The following is a 23092-nucleotide window of genomic DNA, read 5'->3' on the forward strand; positions in this document are numbered from 1 at the left end:
GGAGAGCGTCACACAACTCTACTGGAATTCTCTTGGTTTCTCTCCCTTCCTTCTAATTACCGGCAAGGGTTGCCCTCAGTAAGTTGTAGCCCTTTTCGGATTTCTCTCGGGCTGCTTCTCGTTGGCAAAGGCAGCTTTTGTCCGAGGGTTTGGCTGACCTGCTGCAGGAGAAGAGGAAACAACTCTGGGAGCAGTTCCCGCACAGCTTTGCTCGACTGCAGGGCTGACACCACCTCAGAGATGGCACATGTTGCCTGAAAGGAGAGCATGGTAAAAAAGGAGATCTCTTCCCAACACCATCACACCCTCTCTCCCCATCTGATATCTGCTGTACGAAATTCTCCCTTCTGCCAGTAACTTGAATGACAGCGAGCAACTTGCTTAACTCGTGGCTCACTTTCCCACATCTGTACAAATGTGTATGACCTCCCAAGGCATGCTGTGAGTCCAAAGGAAGATTTGCAAAGAAACCTGCTCCCAAGACTTTCTAATGGCCAGATAGTATTAAGTAAATCAGTAACGTATCTAAAACTGCCGTATTTGTTCCACAGGCAGCAGAGCTGGACTCAGGGAAACAGTCCATCAGAGGAGAAGTGCCCACACAGCAATATTATACCACACTTCCAGCTTTCCATCAGCAGGATTATCGCAGGGCACAGGAAAGCCTGAAAGACGTGTCTGCCATCTAACTTACTAAGAGAGGTTCAGCAGCTGCCAAATGCCTGTCAATTTCGGTCTCTGAGGTGATGCTGCCTTCTGTTCTTGTTGGAGTCTTTATCTTCTCTATTAGGGCTCGTAGGACTTGAGTGGCAAGCAAGGGATCTCCCCCCAGAGATCTCCACTGCTCAGCGGTGTCACTGCAGTTTAACAGAAGTTACAGGTGAGCCCTGGACGCTTTTGTGGCTCACCCTGAATGTGTCATATTTTAGCAAAGACCAAATGTTCTCCTTGCCTATGATGAGAGAGTTAGGAGTCCTGTCCTCCTTTAGTGCTCCTCATGTTTAAATATTGAGTTTCCAGTTACAGAACTAAGTTAAGTGACCTAGTCCTCCTGCAGCCTAACCATTAATACTAGACTTCAGAAGGACAGGACACAGAGCGCCAACCTCACTTCCTGTTTTCTCCACTTCCCAGTCAATATGGAATCATGAGCATGTGGCTCCCAAAGATCTAGGGTTTGGAAGGCAAGTGGATGAAAGAAAAGCCAGATTCCTACTAGATGGACATACAACTATGAGAACGAATGTTCATGGCCATCCTAGGTCCCCTTCACAAATGGCGTCCCTACCCTCTGTTTGCCAGAAGCTGGGACTGGGCAACAGGGGATGGATCACTTGACAATGACCTGTTGGGTTCATTTCCTCTGGGGCATGTGGCACTGGTCACGGTCGCAAGACAGACTACTGGGCTAGATGGCCTTTTGGTCTGACCCAGTATGGCTGTTCTTATGGTCTTAGATTCCAGCACTGATAACTGATACCTCAGTTAGGGATCTTGAAATGAAATGATGGATCTGCTTCCAGTCCACTTGTAAGTACCAAGGATGGCAACTCTGCTCTAGCAGCCACACCCTCACTGATACCAAGCAGAGGTCTGATGATAATATTGGCCCTAGTCTTTGCAATCAGCCAGGGATTTGCACCTGAAGCTGTCATGCTACCAGGAAACCAACAGCCACTGCTCATTTCCAGAGTGAGCTCAGTTCAGGCGTCTAGAGAGGTAGATGTTTCCAACAATACACTCCAGTTATACCAGTAAAGATACATCTTTAGGATGTCAAAGCAGCTATTCATGAATGGAAACAGAATGACACTTAATTTCTCTCCGCACCCCACCTTAACATGTTCTTGGACCTTCCTGCAGAAAGAGCCAGGCTATTAACCCTTAGGAATGATCCCAAACTGTTTGCGGCTTAAATGAAGCCCTACATCTCCTAGTAAAGCTGTGGGATCCATGTTTTACCAAGATGAATGCAATAGGTAGCGGTATATACCTGTCCATCGGCAGACGTTTGCTGAGGAGGCTGGAGATCACTGCCTCTTGGTGATGGTGAGCTAGAATGGACACTGCCTCCACCAGGAACTGCCTCAAGCTGCCCTCCTGGATAGTAGGCATGTGGCGATATAGTATAGCCAGGATATCTGGCACCTGGAAGGAACAAAACCAGAAAGAAATGTCCCTTTTTCTTTCTCTCCATTCAGTCTACAGAATCAAAACCTTTATTTAGCCATTTGCTGCTTTTTTAGAAATGCCTCACTTCAAGAAGCAAATGTTCAAATACGTCTGCGTAACTTGAGCCCACACAAAGTGCCCACACACGGCTGTAAAAATTAACACTGACACACACATAGACATACCAGGTAATTTAATGTGGTGGTGCCCAGCTATGCATTACATAAACCAGTTCACATGCACAAAAGGCAGCTTTGCTTGCCCAGATTTTGCAGCTGTGATTTAAGCAGCCAAATCTGACCATTTGCCTCAAAGAATGCAGAGCTCATCAACAACCACAAGTACAAAATATGCAAGTGCTTTAAAGACAGTGTGTAAATGCCTGGGACTATGAACAGGGGACTACCTCTCATATTCATTCCTAGCCCTTCACATCTTCAAAACACTGTGCAAACATGGCAGTTCTGCTGCGAGGGTTCCCTGTCCTGAGGCCTTTCACCAGCCTTGTTAGAAGATTTGTGGAGTGCTCCTTTCATCTAGCCCTGATGGACTGGGCTCCAGAATAAGGCATATAAATAGTGGATCCCAAAGACACTAGAGTTTTCTCCCTCCTTCCTTCTCTTCTTAAAGAGTAGGTCTACACAGCAAAAAAATCCCACAGCAGTGAGTTTCAGAGCTCAGGTCAACCTGGGCCTGTGGGGCTTGCACGATGGGGCTAAAAGTGGAGCTGTTCCTGCTCGGGCTGGAGGCCAGGCTCAGAAACCTGGCAAGAGGGTGGCAATAGCCCAGTGCTCTTTTTAATCCATGTAGCCCTTAGCCATAGGCCTCCTAATACCTGGAGGCCTCCAAGTGCCAGTCATTCTGTCTTCTTGTATTTTCCCCAGAGTCTGTTTTCTCAAGCCTTTCTTGGCTGAATACTGTGGCAACAAGCTAGACCAATAAAGAACCAACCATCTTCCTTTTCCCTTGGATTATCTCGGTCTACTGCTATTGATTCTGCCATTGCCTATCTTAGGGTAGGAACAGAGATGGAATCGACTCTATATCCGAGGGGGAGAAACAGCAAGATTTTTCTTCCTTACACATGAGGGCAAAGATCAAAAAGCCTGGAGTTTAGGCAGAAAAACTCTCCAGTTCCCAGTTTTACCTTGTCCAGCATGGCATCTCCACGCTCCTTCAGGATGATCTTCATCCATAGTCCAGCTGCCGTGGCACAGGTGGGGCTAGCAGACAGCAGACCACCCAATGTGGCCGCAATAAAGTCTGTGGCCTGTTCGGAGGGAAAGTACTCACTAACAACCTGGGAACAAATCAAAAACAGGAGAGACCGCAATGATGTTTGGCTCCAGCACTTTTAAAAATGGAAAAAAAGATATACCTGCATCAGCAAATGGTGAATTAGCCTCCTGTCTAGCTCGCCATTTGGGATTACAATTCTCTCTCTAGTCTATAGACTACATTTTTGTCTTCTACACTAATGATATCAGGTTAGAGGCAAAGACTCTGTTGCATAGTTAGCACAACATTGTACTGGATATGCAGGAGGTAAGTTTCCCTTTGTAGTCTCTTACATACACTGCATCTTTTTACAGCATATAGAAGTCAGTCAAGAGAGGCGTGCACACAGATATCGGCGAAGGCAAACCCACAAGGTGACGGAATGAATCCTGGGTGGTTTCTCAGCTTGATGTTCCACTAACACAGTTTTTCTCCTGGATGGCTGGATGGCAGGGCCGGCTCCAGGCACCCGCCGAGGAAGCTTGTGCTTGGGGCGGCAGATTGCAAGGGGCGGTGTTCCGGCCAATCTTAGGGCGGCATGGGGGCTCTTTTATTTCATTATTTTTTGTGCTTCACTGCTCTGGATCAGTGAGAAAGCAAGAGCCGGCCCTGCTGGATAGGTACATGCGTGTGCATCCGCGTGCGCATTTTCATGGGCGTGCAACGTTCTGTGGAATCTGGTTTTTACGTGGCATTCAGAGCACACATCTATGAAAAGCATCTTGCTGGTTACTAGCAGCCAACGCCCCACTCCCACACCTCGCTCTGAGTACGGAAAGGCATCATGAAAGAGCAAATGTCAAATGAACGGTGCCCGGTCACTCGCACATCCGCACAAGCTTTTTGAGTCAGTTACCCTGGCCATTTTGGAAGATGCCTGAAACAGAGCCTCGGGGTCTGGAGCTGTTAGTGCTTCACGGAGACATCTCAGCTCCTCCTCTGCTGAGCCCAGGTTTATGGACTGGCCTGGAGTGGAGAAAAGGAGAAAAAGTACTGTAACGATTAAGGAAACTGAACCCCTACTGCATGGATCTTCATACGGGAGGATCCATGTGCTATGTTGTCATCAGCATAGTGTAAAATCTTGGCCCCACTGAAGTCAATGGCAAAACTCCTGTTGACTAGAATGGAGTCGGGATTACACCCTAAAATGTCTGAACGTTAACAGTAGTGGTATGTTATTGTGAATGATCCAGGATTGAACAAGTACTGTATTCAGCTTGGAGCAGCTTTCTGTGTGTGTCTGGTTTCAGTAGTCTCTCTGCTCTCACTATTTACATCTAAGCTCCTATTCAAGTACAACTCATGCAGGTAGATCAGAGGGTCCAGTTTAGAGGTGAATCCCTCCACCAAACTCTCCTTGTAAAAGAGATGGGGATAGACAAAAAACTTTGGCAAGAAACCCAGGCTCATCATCAGTCACTTCTAAACAATGCTGGGATTACTATGTTGTACATTCAAAGGTTGGAGTCCCTTATTCTGTTTCTGAATCACCAACACTGTTTTTAGGACTGATTAAGAATCATTGGAAATAGGATGACCAGGGGTCCCGATTTTATAGGGACAGTCCCCATTTTGGGGTCTTTTTCTTAGATAGACTCCTCTTACCCCCCACCCCCGTCCCGAGGTTTCACATTTGCTGTCTGGTCACCCTCATTGGAAATGGCCTTAAACGATAACCAAGCTCTATCCCTTAACATCTAACCATTAGGTGAAAAGAATATCCTACTCTTTCACAAAGGGGAAAAATGGCCTCTACTTACTCCAGTAGCTCGGAATGCTCATGACAGAGGGCTGCTGGAAGAACTTTTTGTTTACAGAATTATTCCAGGAAACCCCTCCAATCCAGCCAGTGGCAGGGTAAAGAGAATGAAAATGTTTAGTACCAAGGGCTTGTCTCCATGGAGATATTCAAGAAAGCTAATCCCCATTCATTTTCAAAATGCATTAGTTAAACTTCATTCAACACCTGTGGGGACACACTTATTTAGAATTAAAGTGGCCTTCATTCAGGTTAGTTTCATTCATGGAATTCACTACAATTAATAAGGCCCATTTTAAGTCAGAATCAGAGCATCCACACATGTGTTTAATGCCATTTACCTCATGCACTTGAAATGTACACCTTTAGTTCATTTGGATTAACTTTCCTTACTGTCCCTGTGTAGACAAGCCCTAAGGAATTTAGCCCTTATCTACCTGTATACAGACCATTTATTAGTTGTACAGTTCCCAAAAGTGTGCTAGGCTCTTTACACATCAGAATCTTCTCTTCTAATGAGCTATTTACAAGATGCCCACCATTCTGTTATCTAAGCAACAACAGACAGGACAGAAAGAACTAGATAGGCAGACAAATGGACATTACAACAGTGAAAGAAGGTGAAGAATTCCTTATACCTGCTAATGGTCTCCTCACCTTGTATACAGAGAAGGCAGCTGATACAGTCAACCACCCACTGACGGGACGTGGCCAGCGAATCACAGCTGTATGGTGCTATTAGTCCAATCAGAGATCCAAACTGATCAAAAGTTCCCTGAGTCTAATGAAAAAAGAACGAAGAACAAAGAATGAATGGTCTCCAGTTGGACTAGACTTCACTTGCCATCCTTATTGTTCAGACCAGTCAGCTCTGTGTTTTTTGGGGAACCAGGGCACAGTATCTAGCCTGTCTGACTCATGAAAGACACCCCCCGCCCCCACCAGTCTCTGTTTGAACCAAAACCCACCAGAGAAAAGGCTTGCAGAGAACAATGAAGGGTGTTGGGAGACACACCTACACCCCTCCTGAGAAGGGTGACCATTTGCATACAGAATGAAGAACAGAGACAACTCCCCTAGCCTCATCTGCATGAAAGATGGGATAGGAATTAGCATGAAGAATGAGGAACAGAGAACCGCACTGAACTCTGGGACCAGAAAAGCAGGGACGCATTGCATCATGGGAATCCCTGCTCCAGATGCTAATGAACCTATGCCTGCACACACCTAGCTCAGCAATTATCAGACCAATTCTAGTAATAAATCTTTATTATCCTAAAATACTGAAGCAGCCTAGTTGCCTTGTGAGCTCCCTGGAAAAAAACCACCACCCATAGCCAAGAGTGATCAGCTCCTATTGTCTAGCCTAAAGAAAACCCTTGAAAACCCATTAGTTTACCCATAAACAAATCTAGTGTTCTCCCTTGAACCATTGTATTTTCTCTACAAAACCCCCTACCTATGCCCAAGGAAGGGTTCTGATGTATAGACCCAAACTCTGCATCAGTTCCACTGGGATTCCATCTCCTGACTGATTGTGCTGGGGGCTCTGCCTGTCTCCAGCACTCAGGACCCTGAGCTACCACCATTACCTGGGAACCCCGCCCAGTTCAAGCCTCATGGAGTGGATGAGATTCTCCCCCCCCCCTCGCCCCTCCGTTATCTTTTCTTCCTCAGGTATTAACCTTTCAAATGTAACCATTATGTTTGTTTTGCCCTCCTTGTGTAGTTATCACTATTATTCAATAAATAACATTTATGGTTCAGCTGGTTGCTTCTCTCTCCCTCTCCAAATTTTACTCTGTATTTTCCGCTTCCCCCATTTACTCTGCAGCAACTCTTCTTTTACCTAAGCTAAAGGTCCTGGTAGCGCCCAAAAATACAGTGGGGTTTGCTCATGAAGTGGGTTACTACCAGTACAATTGTAATGTGGAAGTGTGTTAAGGAAAAGTTAGCACATGTGACTCCATTTTGGTTTAGGGCCCACCATTGTTTAAATGCCAGCACATCATACACCAGGAAAAGTAATCCTTAGATATTGAATCCCTGTGAAAATCCTCCTCCTTGTCTCCAGCCTGCCTTGACTCCCAGTATCTGGTTTTTGTCAGTCTTTAACTCCCTGTCTCTTGGCCTTGATGTAAGGCCTCCCATCCTGATAATAAAAGTTACTGATGCATGGCTTTAGAACCATGCTGTGTAATTAACATACTGGTATAGCACGAGGAATGCACCAAGCAGGAATAGGTGGTAAATAAGACAAGGGTTTGTTTATTGGCTAAGGTTTCCGATGCACGAGGGCAACATGCTTTGCTAAAAGGTATATAACCTTTGTATAATCTGCATTCAGGGTCCCCTCCTGGCTAGCAGGGGGGCACCACGCTCGAGCGTAATAAACTTAGTGTCTTTTGGGAACTCTGCAGTTGTGGACTTTGTTTCTGTGCCTCAGCCTAAATTCGAACTGTGCGTGAGCTATCAGGTATAATTCGTAGCACTTGTGTGCGTGTCCTACCAGGTGTAATTTGCAGCAGTTGTGTGCGTGTCCTACAAGGTGTAATTCGTAACAAGTGGGATAGGGATGTGTTAAACTTGGGGCACATAAGAGGGGAGCAGCTGAAAGTGCTGCTTAACCCAGCCCATTGAGTCCAGGGCCATATGAGAGGATCAGCTGGAGAGGGCTGATGGACCTGGTCCGCTCAGACTTGCTCTGCTAGTGTGAGCGTACGTGCGTGCGTGTTCATCTAGTTCTAGGGCTGGAGGAACCCAGCCCTGGGGAACCGAGGTCCTGCAGGGTAGCTCCACTGGGAGGGCACTTGCAGAAGGAAGGAGTAGAGCTCCCTATGAACACACAAGTGACATAAGCAGCACATTAATAGAATTACAGACCCCCCCTCCCCCAAGAAGAGTAACTCTAATCAATGAGCCTACCCCAAAGTAACAGGCACATCTGGTAACATTGTGCCCCTGATTCCTGTACTGTACTGGGTAATGCACATTGGAAAACATAATCCCAATTGTACATAGAAATGGATGGGGTCTAAATTAGCTGTTATCACTCAAGAAAGAGACCTCAGAGTCATTGTGTACAGTTCTCTGAAAGCATCCGCTCAACATGCAGTCAAAAAAGCTAACAACATGTTAGGAACCCTTAGGAAAGGGATCGATAAGAAGACAGCAAATATCATTATGCCACGATAGGAATCTACAGGACCCCCACACCTTGAATACTGCGTGCAGTTTTGGTCATCTCATCTCAAAAAAGATGTGTTAGAATGGGAAGAAATACGGAGAAGAGCAACAAAAATTAGGCCTATGGGATAACTTCTCACCCAAGGGAGATTAAAAAAAGAGCGACGTTTCAGCTTGGAAAAGAGACGACTCAGAGGGAATATGCTAGAGGTCTATAAAATCATGACTGGTGTAGAGAAAGTCAATAAGGAAGTGTTATTTAGCCCTTCACCTAACACAAGACCAAGGGGTCCCCCAATGAAATTAATGGGCAGCAGGTTTAAAACAAACTAAAGGAAGCATATCTTCACACAATGCAGTCAGAAGACAGGATACTGGGCCAGATGAACCATTCTTTTGCGGGAGGCAGGTTAGCCATTCTTATGTTTTATGTTCTTAGCTGGTTAAATAGAAATTTTCCTTTACCACCCTGGGAGCATAAGAACCAAGAATGCATTTGTGACACTGGCAGACCAGGCAACCTGTGTATGACCCATAATAACTTAACAAGAGGCACTTCCACTGTATCAAGACAGTTCACTTGCATGTGAATTTCAAAGAGATGGATTAGACTAGCAATCCTCAACTCATTCAAAAACGAACAATAGATGCTAAGTCTATTTGTCTGTGTTGATCTATACGCGGTTAGAAGTTTCACAATGTAACCAAATTAGCTTGTCGATGCTCATTCCCTTTCAGGTCTTCATTATGTGTGCAAGGTGTTCAGTTAACCTTAAAATCAAAGATGTAAGATACTGCAGGAAACTAATAATTTCTACATTGTCTTCAGCTTAACTCTCTGTGTTATAATGGAAGAACGGCTAATCACCTTATGCGAATGAGTAACTAGTTTACTGTGTATGCACAGGAAATAGAAGATTAGCTTCAAAGCAAAGTACAGGAGGCGATCTGCATTGCCTAGTCTTTCTCGGGGGAAGGTCCTGCTGTAACCATTTTTGTGAGGTAGGCTTGTCAGCCTGCTAGAATAGCTAGAAAAGAGAAGGCTCGGGCCTCATCCTGTCATCTCTAGTCTGCTGAAACTTTGAACAGGGAAAGTGTAAGCCATAGGACAGAGAGCTTCCAAATCATCATTTGAAAGAACCTGGAAAATGCATGGAAAAACTAACAGTCTTTACATCTAAGCTGCCTTTGGATTCTGATCTGTTGGGATGATTCCAGAGAGACTTGTACAAGCCAGCAGTTTATTCCATCACTGTTGTGATCCTGAACTATGAACATTGACAGTCACTTGTATGGATACTGATCTTTTAACCATTTGTAACTCTCTTCTTTCTTTTAAGAAGAAATCTTCAATTTCGTTATTAAGGATTGGCTGGCAGTATGCTATTTGGGAAAGACCTGAGATTCACCTTGACCTGGGGATAAGCATCTGGTCCTTTATGATGGGTGAACCTCACATATGGTGAATCAGGTTTTCAGTAACCCCTCACTATACTAGACTGGGCTGTTTAGATGGGAGCCTAGGTCTGGAATGCCAAAAGGGGACCGTGTTTGGCATTTTGTTAACTAGGCTGGAAGCTCTTTTGCTGTTGACTTGGTGCATGTAATTCTAGAATAAGCCATCAGTTTGGGGGATCGTCTGCCCTCTACTTCTTGCAGTCTGCCCAGAGTGTGGTCACAGCATTGTTGTGTAAACCTCTCTCTTATGGAAGCAGAGGGATCTTAGTCACTTTGAGATCCCAGCTGCTGCCCTGGAAGCTTTTTTCATGCATTTGCGTTGAGTGTCAGATCGGATATAAGCAGGGAAGTCAGCCCAAGGAAGAGGAAGGCTATACTCACTGTGCTATGAACTGTCTCTTGATAGGCAGTCAGCAGCTGGATGGTGGCCTGCAAGGCCCTTTCTCTCTCCCACTCCTTCTCTGAATGGAGCCATGTCTCTAGTAGCTGTTGGTAGAGCAGGGGAATGGACAGAGTTAGTACCAGAAAATCCCTCCCAAAAGTTCCTCTTAAACAGGTTTAATTGTCACTAAAATCCCTCTCCAAAGTACCCGACCTCCATGGAGCGAAGGAATTACATGTCTAATGGAAGTGCCAGGGACCAGATTCACCTCTGAGTGATTGAAGACAAAGGAGTTACATGAGAGATGAACCTGGGCCTGTGTACGTGATGTCTCCTGTAGACTGTCTGATGGGAGCTGTCTACCACATTGCATGCTGTTTGATGTCTGCTGCTGTGTTCTGTTTCCTGGGCAACTTCTCCCACGTTGAGTGGCCAAATGACAGAGAGGAGCATTTCTTTTTATTAATTTGAAAAAGAGCAGAGAAGTCCCCCCCGAAGCCCAGCTCCTTTTAGAACTTCATTTTTATACTGAAGGTGCATCAAACTCCCCACCCCTCAGCTCTTCAAGATATTCTGTTCATGTCTGAAGAACAGGAAGTCTCCTCTGGATGAGTTTCCATACACAGGGCTTAACTCAATATGAATGAATTCCTCTTTGAAGAAGTGATCAGTTTCAACTGGTTCTCTTGGATTTGGCTACTGCAGTGGTGATTTTCTTGCCGGTCCAAGTAGTGTCAACTACATTGTAAGAAGTTGGTTCCAATCCAGCCCTGGCATAAAATGGCATAGCTTCTGTGGATTTCAGCGGGGCACATGCCTGCTTATCCCAGGAAGAATTTGGTGCTTTTTCCCCCGACAATTCACTCCATTGTGGAAAATTCCTCCACAACTGAAGCTTGACCCCCTAAATCTCTGACTCTTCCCTGCAGTAACACAACAAACAAACAATCTTCACCATGGTTCAATGGTCTACTCACTTGAAACATTTCCTGGAACCAGTGTGCGGTTGGTTCTTCCTCCAGCAAAGTCTTCATTAGCTTGCCAAGGGCTTCCAAGGACTCTATGTACAGTGACTGAAACCAGAAGAGAAGGAGTGAGGCTCAGCACAGATAATTTGTGTGTGTTGGGGGCGGGGGGGAGAGGACGACTGGGGGCTGGGGAAAGCTAACCATAACCTTGCCAGGGAGGCCATGTGTGACTGCCATCACCCAGTGCCTGCTGGGCAGAAATACAGTGGATGGTGCCTGAGGAGAATTGTTGTCACGTACCTGTATAGGCAGAGCATCCTTTGCTGTCTCACCTTCCTCTTTCATCATCTTCTCCAGGGGAGGGAGGGGAAACAAACTTTTGAAACACTGATGAAGAAGCTCACGGTTTTCCTTCAAGGTCAAAGATGGTTTGAGTTTGCTGGCAGAAGAAAGAGAGAGAGAGAAAAGTCATGCATTAGACTCAGTACCACCTCCAAGTAAAAGAAATGGGTCCAATGACTGGAGATTGTCTCAATCTAAAACCCCAAATGCAAACAACCCTTCACTTTGCAGCTGAGCACCTCTTTGCACCTCTATTAAGTATTGGCTCATTGAGAAGTAAAGCTAAAGCTTCAAGTCCCCTTTTTAGAGAAACCCACAAGCTTCCTTCCCCCTGCCAGCAAGCCAGACACCTCCCTCCCCATCTGAACTCTCCTGCATTGGACTGCATGCCCCACAACCTCCAAGTTTGTGTCTTTCAAGCACAAACCTCCAAATGGACACATTCAAACCCTCAAGAACTAAAGTTCTGCTGGTGAGCAGCATGTGAGCCAAACCCGGCAGGCATCAAACTGCTCCCAACCTGGCACTCATGAACTAACAAAGACGACGTCACAGGGCCAGGAAATATGGCAGAAAATAGCCTACCTCAGATGTCTAATGGCAAGAATTGCCTTGTAGCGAACTGGAGATGCCAGGGAATCCAGTGGTTCCTTTTTAATGAAGTCCTGAAATGCACGAATAGGGAAATTAAAAAAAATGGGAAATGGATTTGAAAGGCAGAGAGGCTTTCCTCTCACACCCTGAAACAGGGCCATATGCCAGGTCTGTAATAAACAGACACCGTGCTCGGCAGGCTCTCTGCCTCAGAAATGGACCGTAGGGCCATCTGCAGGCTATACAGAGGACAGAAAGATAACTCCCCAGACACAAGCCATTCCTGCCACTTACAGCCCACAATAGGTCGGCATCCCTGCCAAGCTCAGACTGGACCCAGCAGCATTCTGGGTGCCGTGCAGGTAGCTCATGAGACTGCAGTGGTACAGTCACAGCCAATGGATAAAACAACATCTACCTGGAAACCCAGTCTGATGACATTACAACAAACTCCTTTGTACTTCAGTCCTCAAAGCTCCTCATCACTCACCAGCATGTAGCCAAGGAGCTCCAGTTTGTAAGAGAATTCGAACTCCTGGGAGTCTCTGGTCTCCAAAATGGCACAGCTAATCTCCGTGACATTCTGGATGAGGGTTAATTTTAGGTGCATGTCCTACATAATCCAGAAAGAGAAACAAGAGGATGTGGATGAGAAACGGAGAGAAGAACCAGAGTCCAGAAGATAAAGATCAGGAATTAAATCTAGCCACAGGAGAGGAGAGAGGTGTCCACAGACCCCAGAAGGCAGAGGACCCTGGCTCTGCACCCACCTCAGAAGAAGAGAAAACCCAGGTTCATGAAAGAAAGAAATCCAGGGCCACTTACACCAGAGCAGCCAGGACTCCTGCTTGATGTAGCAAGGAAATCAAGCTCTGTGCAATTTAAACAAGCAACTTGTGGATAGAAAAGGCAAGAGCTCAGGGCAGATTATTTAGAATTTACCTTGTTTGTAAGAGTGATGCCCAGCACCTGAAAAACGAAATGCAAAACAGCTATTAGCAATGTCTATAGTCCCATATAACACACATCCTCAAAATGGCCTGGCTGGTGAATATGGAGCAGAGAGAAACCATGATTGTTAAATCTTCCAAAAGGCAGGAAATGTATCCAGAGGGGGTGTTTTGCAGAGGTCAAGATCAGGGGCCATCCTATGGAATATTTGCATTTGTGAACTTCTGGAGGATATCTGTTTGGTTCAACTGTGATCAACTTTTTTGACAAAGGCTAAATGAGATTCTCACTGAGACAGGGCAGAATTGAATGGCAAAGTGACGTGGCGAGGTTGCACTGAGAGGAGAGTCAGTACCAGGAGTCAGACACCTAGGGAACAGAAATAACGAGCACACAGACAAACAAGACGACAGAGAAGAGGGAAGGGAAGTAGTGAGTCCAAGAAACAGAGTGACAGCAAAGAAACTAAATACAAATTAGCACCATTCTCTCTTGGCTTGCAAAAGATAGAGCTAGATACACATACATATTAGGGGAGTTAGAGTGTTATTCTGAATAGCCTGAGTGTGACTGCATCTGAATTACTGTGCAGCTGTGCTCGACAGAATTTCAGAAGAATATAGAAAAACTAGAGAAAATACAAAGAAGAGCAACAAAAGTGATACAACATGTGACAGCTCACGCTCCATCCATTACAGTTTTAAATTTGAGACATGTGACAAATTATTGCTCAAAGGAGAGTTTTAGAAAATACAAGCCCTCTCTCTATAAACTCAGAGGCAATGCTATAGCTTCAGGGTAATGCTCCTCACAGTTGTCACGCAAAAGCTCTTACCTGACAACTGGTTCTGTAATGGTGAAGGACGTTCCCTGTGATGTCTGCCTCTACTCGGGAGAGAAGCTGCTCTTTTGGAGCATGGACAGCCACGTTGCTGTATGTCAGCATCAGGGTGCGGTGAGTCTTGCCTCTTGTCCCATGGTGGTAATCCTAGACAATAGGAAACATCACTAGAGACAAGTTCTTGTGATTCATTTGGCCTTGGAATGAATCAAACATTGGTGGAGCCGGGCCCCCGAGCCTTGAATACTGCTGGAGACCGGGCACCATGAGCCCATAGAACTCGCCGCCCCGTCGCCCTCATTCCCACTGGGTAACTCTGACCCAGAGAGCCGAAAAGGATGAACCGACAGCAGTGGAGTACACGGGAGCTTAGTCATTGACACTGGTGGGTACAAGATCAGGCGATAAATGTCTTGCCTAAGGCTGCACAGTGAGTAAATGGCAGAGCCAGCAATGGGAGCCCAGAGGCCTAGTCTCCTGCTCTATCCTCTAGATCAGTGGTGTTCAACCAGGGGGACTTCTGTACCCCTGAGGGTCTGCAGGGGTCTTCCAGGGGGTATATCAACTCATCTAGATATTTGCCTAGTTTTACAGCAGACGACAAAGAAAGCACTTGCAAAGTTACTAACTCAAATTTCATACAATGGCTTCTTTAGACTACTCTATATACTGCCCTCTGAAATGCAGGTACAATACTTAGATTCCAGTTGATGTATTTTCTAATTCTAGGGCAAAAATGGGAAAATAAGCAGTCTTTTTTTCAGGAATAATGTGCTAGGACACTTTTATAATTTTATGCCTGATTTTGTAAGCAAGTAGTTTTTAAGTGAGGTGAAATTTGGGGGACACAAGACAAATCAGACTCCTGAAAGGGGGACACTAATCTGGAAAGGTTGAGAACCACTGCTCTAAATCAGAGGTTCCCTAATTGTCATCCGTAGACCACTGGTGGTCTACCTAAAGCGGGTTGGTAAGCCACATGTTGCTTGCAACACCTCCTCATTTCCAGCTACTAACCTGGGATAAAAAACAGCTAAAAATACCTTCAATGCTTTTCCATGCAAGCAACTGATGTAGTTCCCACACATTGTGCATGGGAGGGGCGCTCAAGCCATGAGTCATCAGACGGTAAAAATCATTTGAGAGAACCCCAGCTCCACATTGTGCTCCTGTCTGCTTAACGGCCGGCATCACGTAGAACGCAGACATTGGGGGACAATGCTAGCTGACCGGAGCAGACACTACCGCGGGGCTGCTGCCCCTGCTTCAGAGGGAGAGGAAGTCTGAGAGAACCCCCTGGCTCCTTTACCTTCAGGCGGCTGACGAACCCAGAAATCTTAGCCTGGCTCATTGCAGCCCCAAACTCCTGAAGTGCCTTCAAGGTGAGGTCCAAGTGGCTCGCAGCACAGACTGCGAGGATGGAGACGACTCCCTGTCACCCAAGAGAAATACAGGTTAGGATCGAACCAGGTGTCTGATAGAGCCCACGAGTCCATTCCTTTCACCCAAAGTGGTGTAAAGTGCCAATCAGGCCTGAGACACATGGGGAGCGGGCGCTGAGTGAAATAGCAATCAAGAGGCTAGGAAGCAAAATGGCATCTGTCCCAGGCCAACTCAGAGCTGAGCCCCACAGGGAGCATTCAGGGATTACTTGGTAAAATGGGGAGAGGGACAGAGGCCTCACCTGTCTCTCAGGGGCTTCCATATAATCTGCTGTCGTCAGAAGTGTATGAATCTGTGATTTAACATGGACCAGGTCCTGACAAGCTGCTAAGGACGTTCCTAGCGCCTTATACAGGAAACTCTGAAAGAAAGAGACCAGCCCTGGGATATCAGCAACACAACGTGCCTGTCAGTACAGACCCAGCTCAGCAACACTCAGGAAGGAACAAGACAGCCAAGTCCAAGCACCCATGCTGCAGAAACATCCCATCGTCTAGCCCAGCCAGAGAACCAACAATGCAGGACAGACAAGCAGCCTGTCCAACCAAATATTGGAAGGGCAGGGGGGCAAGAGAGCAGGGAATAAGTACAAACAAATTTTAGACGCAGAATAAAATATCAAATAATGAAACCTTGAGAGAAGCCTTATGCAGCCCTCCAATCAGAATTTCAGGGGAAAGTAACTAGAAACTAAACCTTAACAGAGAACAAACCTTCTCTTTGGAGGGGCTGGCATAGCCGGCCATCTGCCAGCTCAACTCAAGGGATATCTGGCTGCTCCAGGCACTGTCGTCTATCATCTCCAGAGATGTTCTTAGGAACTGAGTGTAAAACCAGAGTTAAAGCAGATGGTTAATTGCAAGAATGTGGGGGCTGTTGTGGGGTTTTGTTTGTTTGGTTGGTTTTTGCTTCCTTGTTCTGTTGTAAACTTTCCAATATTCAGGTGTCCTGGGAAGATTATTTCCCTATTGAGTGTCCACTGGACGCTCACAGAATTCAGAGGTTTGCTACACACCACCTTACCAGTTTCACCTCAGCATCACCGCTCCATTTCACACACTTCAATACATTGACAGTGAAAAGAAGTAGAGTTTAATTCACCAAGATCAGAGATTTGAGAAGCAGCAAGAAAAATTAATGTAAACAAATGGTTACATAAAAATAAAATCCTAACACACTTCTAGAGCTTCAACTTAAAGAACCAAACAGTCCCCTGTCTCACAAGGGATAGCTCCCCCAAATCTCTCTCCCAGCAGGAAACACCCAGACCAAATGTGATCCTCCATTCATAAGACAAGCCAGTTGGCAATTTGTCCAATAGGTGAAGGATACCTGGTGCAGGATACCTCTGGACCTCCAGATATAGTTCCAAGCATCCATTGTCCGCTTGTAAACAGGGTACCCCCTATTGTTTGTTTGTTTTTCTTGTCTCGAATCTCCTCTGGAGACTTTGCAATCACTTGATTAGAATTTTGCTCTATTGATTAGCATCCACTGTGAATAATTACTCAGTCTACATACAGCCATTCAAGCAGCTAAGAATCTTCTGCCTGAAAGAAACTTCTTTATCACCTTCTGGTGACCAGCCCCAACGCACAGACCTTCAAAGCATCAATTTCAGTAGACAACCATGACGCCTGAGATATTATCCATCCAGTCACTGTGCAACGATTATGAGGATTATGCAGTGTGGCACAGGCATCCAGGAAAGGCTTTACATGACACCCTTTGATGATATAGAGATCGGATCCAGGGAATCCTGGGAACTCTATGCACTCCTGTGGCCTCTGCCTGTGGGTACCCAAAGGACCCGGGCTCACACGCTCAACTCCCATTAAAGTCAGCCAGAGATTAGTAACTCTCAGCACTTTGCTGTTTCAGGCCCGACTTTTGAACAGCAGCCAGGAAATATCAGAAACCTCACAAGAGAACCTAATCTTAGTTGATTTTGGAGCCCAAAGAATTTCAAACGAGGCTGGATCTGGAATGGGAAATTCTAGAGTGTAATCCAACCCCAAATGGAACTCCAAACCTTCTGGGGCTTCTTTGTCACTAGGTCCTTTCCTTTCATTTTCAGCCCTCGCCATAAAAATCTTCCTTGTCTGGATTTACATGAGGCTGTAAAGAGCTCTTTCTGACCACAAAGGCTTCTCCATGAGATACAGACACCAAACCTTGTCTTGTCTCTTTTCCTTTTTGGGTTTCTCAGAGCAAGTTTTCTTTTGAGTGGCAAATAGAAAAAAAAATCCTTTAGACGTCCCCCAGTGATGCATTAGCACCATTAGCATGCTGGGTTTCTGGTTAAGTTTTGTGTTGTTCCCAGGGGTAATACAGAGGGATTTATAACTAGAGCTGCTTGAACAATAGTAAGGCCATTTCACAAAACAAGTGGGATTTTTTTGTTTTCTTGATTTTTCAACATACAAATGAAAAGTGAAAACACAAAAATATTTTGCTTTTCAAAATCAAAAATGACCATTATTCAATTCTTTGTTTTCCCCATTTCCTTCCCTTTATCCCTCATCCCCATGCTTTTTTCCCCCTCTTCCACTTTGTGATTGAACAGCGGGGTGGGGGGAGGGAGGGGGGGAAGGAGACAAACAGCAAAGCAACTGGAAAAAAAATCAGCTTCAGTTTCAAAAAACTAAACATTTTCTATTTGGGTTGGGGTTATTTTGTTTTGGGGTTTTTTTGTGTGTGTGTTTAAAAAAAAAAAAAAAAACCCTGAAAAATTTGAAAATGTCCCACGAAAATAAAAAGGCCATTTTTAATTGAACAAAAGTTGCAAATGAAATGGTTTGACCAGCTCTGCTTATAATGAATAATTTATCATTAATTTTTTCCCCAGCTGATATATTTGGAGGGGGAAGAGAGGACTGTGACAATACATCTGAAAGCCATCCTCTACCTGAAGCAGCATGTGCTCCCACCGTGCATGGTCCAGGGAATTCTCTGTGTTTCCTATAAAGCAGGAGGCAAAACAATAATGTCACCCAGATTAGCAAGAAGAGTCATCCCAGGTATCTCCTTTGCAATCAGTCCTTCTAAAACTCCTGGTCTGCCAAGCTTTAACATACCTGGGCTTTCAAGGCGAAATGGGACTGTACCTATTGGGTTCTGGGAGAGTCACCCCACTCCTGTCCTGAGGGGCTTAAAACAGCCCTGGGCAAGGGCTGTAGGAGGGAAAGAGGTGAGAGGTTTTTCGCAGGAGTGGGTGGGTGAGATTCTGTGGCCTGCATTGTGCAGGAGGTCAGACTAGATGATTATAATGGTCCCTTCTGACCTTGATATCTATGAATCTATGAAAGGGATTAACAAGAGCTGGGCTGACAGGGAAAGCAGCTACAGCTGTAGCCAGGGTAATCAGGGCCCAGCTGGCCCTTATAAGAGGGCCGTGGGCCAGTAGGAGAAGGTCTTTCTCTCTAGTTTTGAAGGGAGTAGGGCCTGCCTGCAGAAAGGGTACTGGGAATGAGGGTGGGCTGGGGAAAGGCCAGAGGAGCAGGGAAGCTCTAGGCTGGCAACTCCCCAGGCTATCGGGCCTGGTCCAAGGCCCATAGGGGTACTGGGTTGTAGGGAAAGGCAGCAGACCCAAACCCCCTTGCCTGTGGTGACTGGCTCTTACGCTGCAATCTGCCCCAAGGTGCAGGGCCTTGATAATGATGATGCGCAGTAGCCCAGACTGAGGCAAGGTGGGGATTAGAGGGTTGGGCGTTCCCCAGAGAAGGGAGACCCATAGAGACTGAGGGGGTACTGCCAGGGCACAGCACCCTGGGTAAAAAGGGCACCGGGGTCTGAGAGGGACACGGGCCTGCAGAGGGTGCTCTGTGCTGGAAAGAGCTAATTCCCAGATGGCCAGCAGGAGGCGCTGCAGGGGTGAGTCGTTGCGCCGTCACAGGGACCTGCGCCAACGTTCTTTGTTGGACCAACAGAAAATGTCCTGTTTCAGAGTAGCAGCCGTCTCAGCCTGTATCCGCAAAAAGAAAAGGAGGACTTGTGGCACCTTAGAGACTAAGAAATTTATTTGAGCGTAAGCTTTCGTGAGCTACAGCTCACTTCGTCAGATGTTACGTACCCTGCTGGCATTTTTATTCAGGGTCCGTCAACCCACCAGGAGTGAGATGCTGAGCACTCCCAATTCCTCTTGACTTGAATGGGAGCTGAGGGTGCTGAGCACCTCACAAAACTCTTCAGCACATCAGAAGACTGGGTTTAGTAGGAATACAAACTTTTCCTGCAGAATCAGAGATTCCGGACTTGATCCGAACTGGATGTAAATCGGTGTAGCTTCACTGAAGTCAATGGAATTATACTGATTTACATCAGCTGAGAATCTGGCCCTGTTTCTGAGTGTCCAGCTCTAACCTAGCCTTCTTTAATGTCGGCACAGTGTCGTGCTGGGGACTCTGTACAGCCGCAGCCAGGAGGGAAGATACAGCTCATTTTTTAAAATCTTTTTTGGAATATCAAACCCGCTTGTCCATGGGGGGGTTCGATGTTCATGAGAAACATAGCGGGCTTGTGCTGCACTTAGGGTCTGTCCTGCTCCACAGAGACTAGACAGGCGCAGCTACGTCACTGGAGCTCTGCTGGCATAACGCCATCGTGTAGACGCAGCCTGCACTGACTGAAGGGTTTTCTCCATGGAGGTCAATAGAGTCATACCACTGTAAAATTGGTGAAAGACATTATTAGGCCCACAATACCTAGATTCTCCCTAGGGCACCCACTTGGCCAACCTAGCTTTTATGGCTCAGGTTTCTTATGGGTTTTTTAATTGAATCCCCCTTGAAAGTAAACGTGGGGTTTAATTTTCAGAAAAAGTCCGTTTGCAAAATCAGACTCTATATATAACCCCAAAATCTTTCACTAACCTCCAGCTTCATGCGTATTGACCTTCCCAAAAAATAACCTAGCAAAGGTGTGGGGGAAAGTGCTGTGAAATTTCCATTCAGCTGAAACCTTCCTGGCCTAATTCTGCCCTGTTTGAATTGGCCTCAGTGGTTCACAGTTATCCAGAGGAAGGAAAAGTGTGGGCCTAGAAGCCCCATTTCAATTCCCCACTGTTCCCACGTACTGCAACAGGAATGGCACAACACACGTCAATACGAAGCTGCATTTTCTGGCTTCCCTTCTATTCTCCATGGACCACGCTCCTCCTAACTAACACTTTACCTTCAATGTACTGCAGCAGAGATGGGATCTTTACTACCCACATCTCACCCACTGCTGCATGGACAGTTTGGTGCAGGGCCTTTAGTAACTGCAAGGCAGCACATCCATGTCCTTCTCTTTCATAAGGGGATGAGGCTACTACCTGTCAATGAGAGAGAAAGAACAGGCTAAGTTTTGTCAGCACAATACCAGTTTGTTCCTGAGGGAGGGAATAGTTCAGAGACTCTCATTGTGGAGACAATCCAAGAGAGTTGTTGCTTCTACTGCAGTGCCTTCCTGAAGAAGAAAGCATCCTAGCTAGTAGGAGGATGCAGGACAGTGTGTCTCAGGAGAGGCCGGAGAGAGAGAGAGACCCAGTCATACACATTCCTCAGCCTAAGTCAAGCATCTAGCTACAAAACCAATTTGTATAGTTAACTGTCCCATTCCACAGAAAACCTATTCTCATGGTCTACTCACCAGGAGTCGCGCCAGCAGCCCCTGGGGTGTAGGGAGTTGCGCTAGGGAAAGAAACAGAATAGCGTTAATTATGCCAGGCTTTGCAGAGAGTCCTGCTGATGTTCTTCACCTATCCATTTCCAACATGCCCACCAATGTTGAATACAGCTGATAATAATTTGCATTTCCATAGTGCTTTCAGTCTGAGCATCTCAGAATGCTCTACAAACATGTATGAATTCCACCTCATAGCGCCTCTGTGAGGTTGGCATGAATTACTCCTTCATTTCACAAGTGGGGAAGCTGAGAGAGAAAGATCAAGTGATTTCCCCAAGGTCACATCCGAATTTTGGTGGCGAGCTGGGAACAGAACCCACATTTCCTAGCTCCCTCCCATGGCCGTGTTGTAATCCCAAGACCATCCCTCATTCATTTTAGCCTCCTGATTGCAGATGAGAGAACTGGAGCAGACTGAACCTGTTCATTTCATAGTGCCTGGAGAGAAGAAATGAAAGAGTTTCTCTTATAAACCTCGTCCACTGTAGTCAAGGCAAGCAGCTGCTTCTCCTTCCCGCTGCTTTTTCTCAGCCAGTTCCCTCAGGCATCTGCAAAGAGGCTTCAAAGTACCCGTGTACTGAGCTGGCACCACATACTCCAGCAGTCTTGGCCATAACACCTGCAGAGAAGAGCGAGACTGTTCAGTACGGAGCTATTTCCGTTCCCCCACCTCCAGTATCCTGCTGCCTGAATCCCTCCCTGTCATGTAGCTTCTCCTTTGATTCCTCACGGACCCTTCCCTAACCTATCACCTCATCTCTCTCTCCCCATTAGCTCACTCTACCTGTCTGGTGCCCCCTCACTCTGTCTTTTAAAGACACTATCTTGTTTGGTGAGTGTTAGGATATAGATATTCAGGCCTGTCTGCAAAGGCCTGTACTTTAAGAATTTAGGTGTATTCTTATCACTTGGCTAGTTATAGAGGTATAAAAGAAAGAATCAAAATCACTGTCTGCTGGTGTAAGAGCCTTCTCTTACTGTGACAGTCTGAGGCCCTCTTCTTAGGCTAAGGCCTTTGGCTAAGCAGCAGAGGCAGCCATAAGCTAGGAAGCGAACAGTCACATCCTCACATTCCAAACTAGTCACACTGAAATCAGGTGCTATTGGGCTGTTAGGAATACAATCCTGTCCTGATAGTGCCTATCACCTCCAGAGAAAGGGAAGGGCCTAGAAGATGTAAAAGGAAGCTTAGTTTGATAGCATCCTGTGTGGCAAGAACTCACTTATCAATACTGGGATGTGAAATCCTCACTTCTGTATTGTCTTGTCATTATCATAGAATATCAGGGTTGGAAGAGACCTCAGGAGGTCATCTAGTCCAACCCCCTGCTCAAAGCAGGACCAATCCCCAATTTTTGGCCCAGATCCCTAAATGGCCCCCTCAAGGATTGAACTCACAACCCTGGGTTTAGCAGGCCAATGCTCAAACCACTGAGCTATCCCTGCCCCCATTATAGTTCCCACTTTGCTATTGTTTGTCTGTATAATCTCTGTCTGGTTCTGTGCTTGTTCCTGTCTGCTGTATAATTAATTTTGCTGGCTGTAAACTAATGAAGGTGGTGGGATATAATTGGTTACATAATCATGTTACAATATGTTAGGATTGGTTAGTTAAATTTCAGGAACATGATTGGTTAAGGTATAGCAAAGCAGAAGTCAAGTTTTACTATATAATCTGCAGTCAATCAGGAAGTAGGGGGGTGGGGGAAATGGGAACAGGGAATGGGGGTAAGGAAATTGGAATCATGTTTGGCTAAGGGCAGGAATGGGAACAGGGACACAGGTGTAAGGCTCTGTGGTGTCAGAGCTGGGAAGGAGGATACTAAGGAAGGAAACTGGAATCATGCTTGCTGAAAGTTCACCCCAATAAACATCGAATTGTTTGCACCTTTGGACTTCGGGTATTGTTGCTCTCTGTTCATGAGAGAAGGACCAGGGAAGTGAGTGGGTGAAGGAATAAGCCCCCTAACAGTGAGCAATTGGGTTCTCACCCAGAGATGAAGCCTCTTTCCCAGCATTAGAGCATTATGGAGATATTTAGATAGTAA

At 46.0% G+C, this 23092-nt stretch overlaps 1 protein-coding gene across 1 annotated transcript in view; it reads right to left on the bottom strand.

Moving 5' to 3' along the window:
• Positions 1-15639, bottom strand: part of LOC144277896 (syntaxin-binding protein 2-like) — a 57570-nt gene extending 41931 nt beyond the window's left edge. The window contains exons 1-4 of the mRNA XM_077838920.1: positions 15619-15639; positions 15244-15366; positions 13929-14081; positions 12633-12755 (exon numbers count right to left, since the gene is read on the bottom strand). Of these exons, the coding sequence (XP_077695046.1) occupies positions 12633-12755; positions 13929-14081; positions 15244-15366; positions 15619-15639 (420 nt within the window). The remainder of the gene's footprint in view (positions 1-12632; positions 12756-13928; positions 14082-15243; positions 15367-15618) is intronic.
• Between the last annotated feature and the right edge of the window lie 7453 nt (positions 15640-23092).

This window comes from Eretmochelys imbricata, chromosome 20 (genome assembly GCF_965152235.1).
Source record: "Eretmochelys imbricata isolate rEreImb1 chromosome 20, rEreImb1.hap1, whole genome shotgun sequence".
Classification (NCBI taxonomy): Eukaryota; Metazoa; Chordata; order Testudines; family Cheloniidae; genus Eretmochelys; species Eretmochelys imbricata.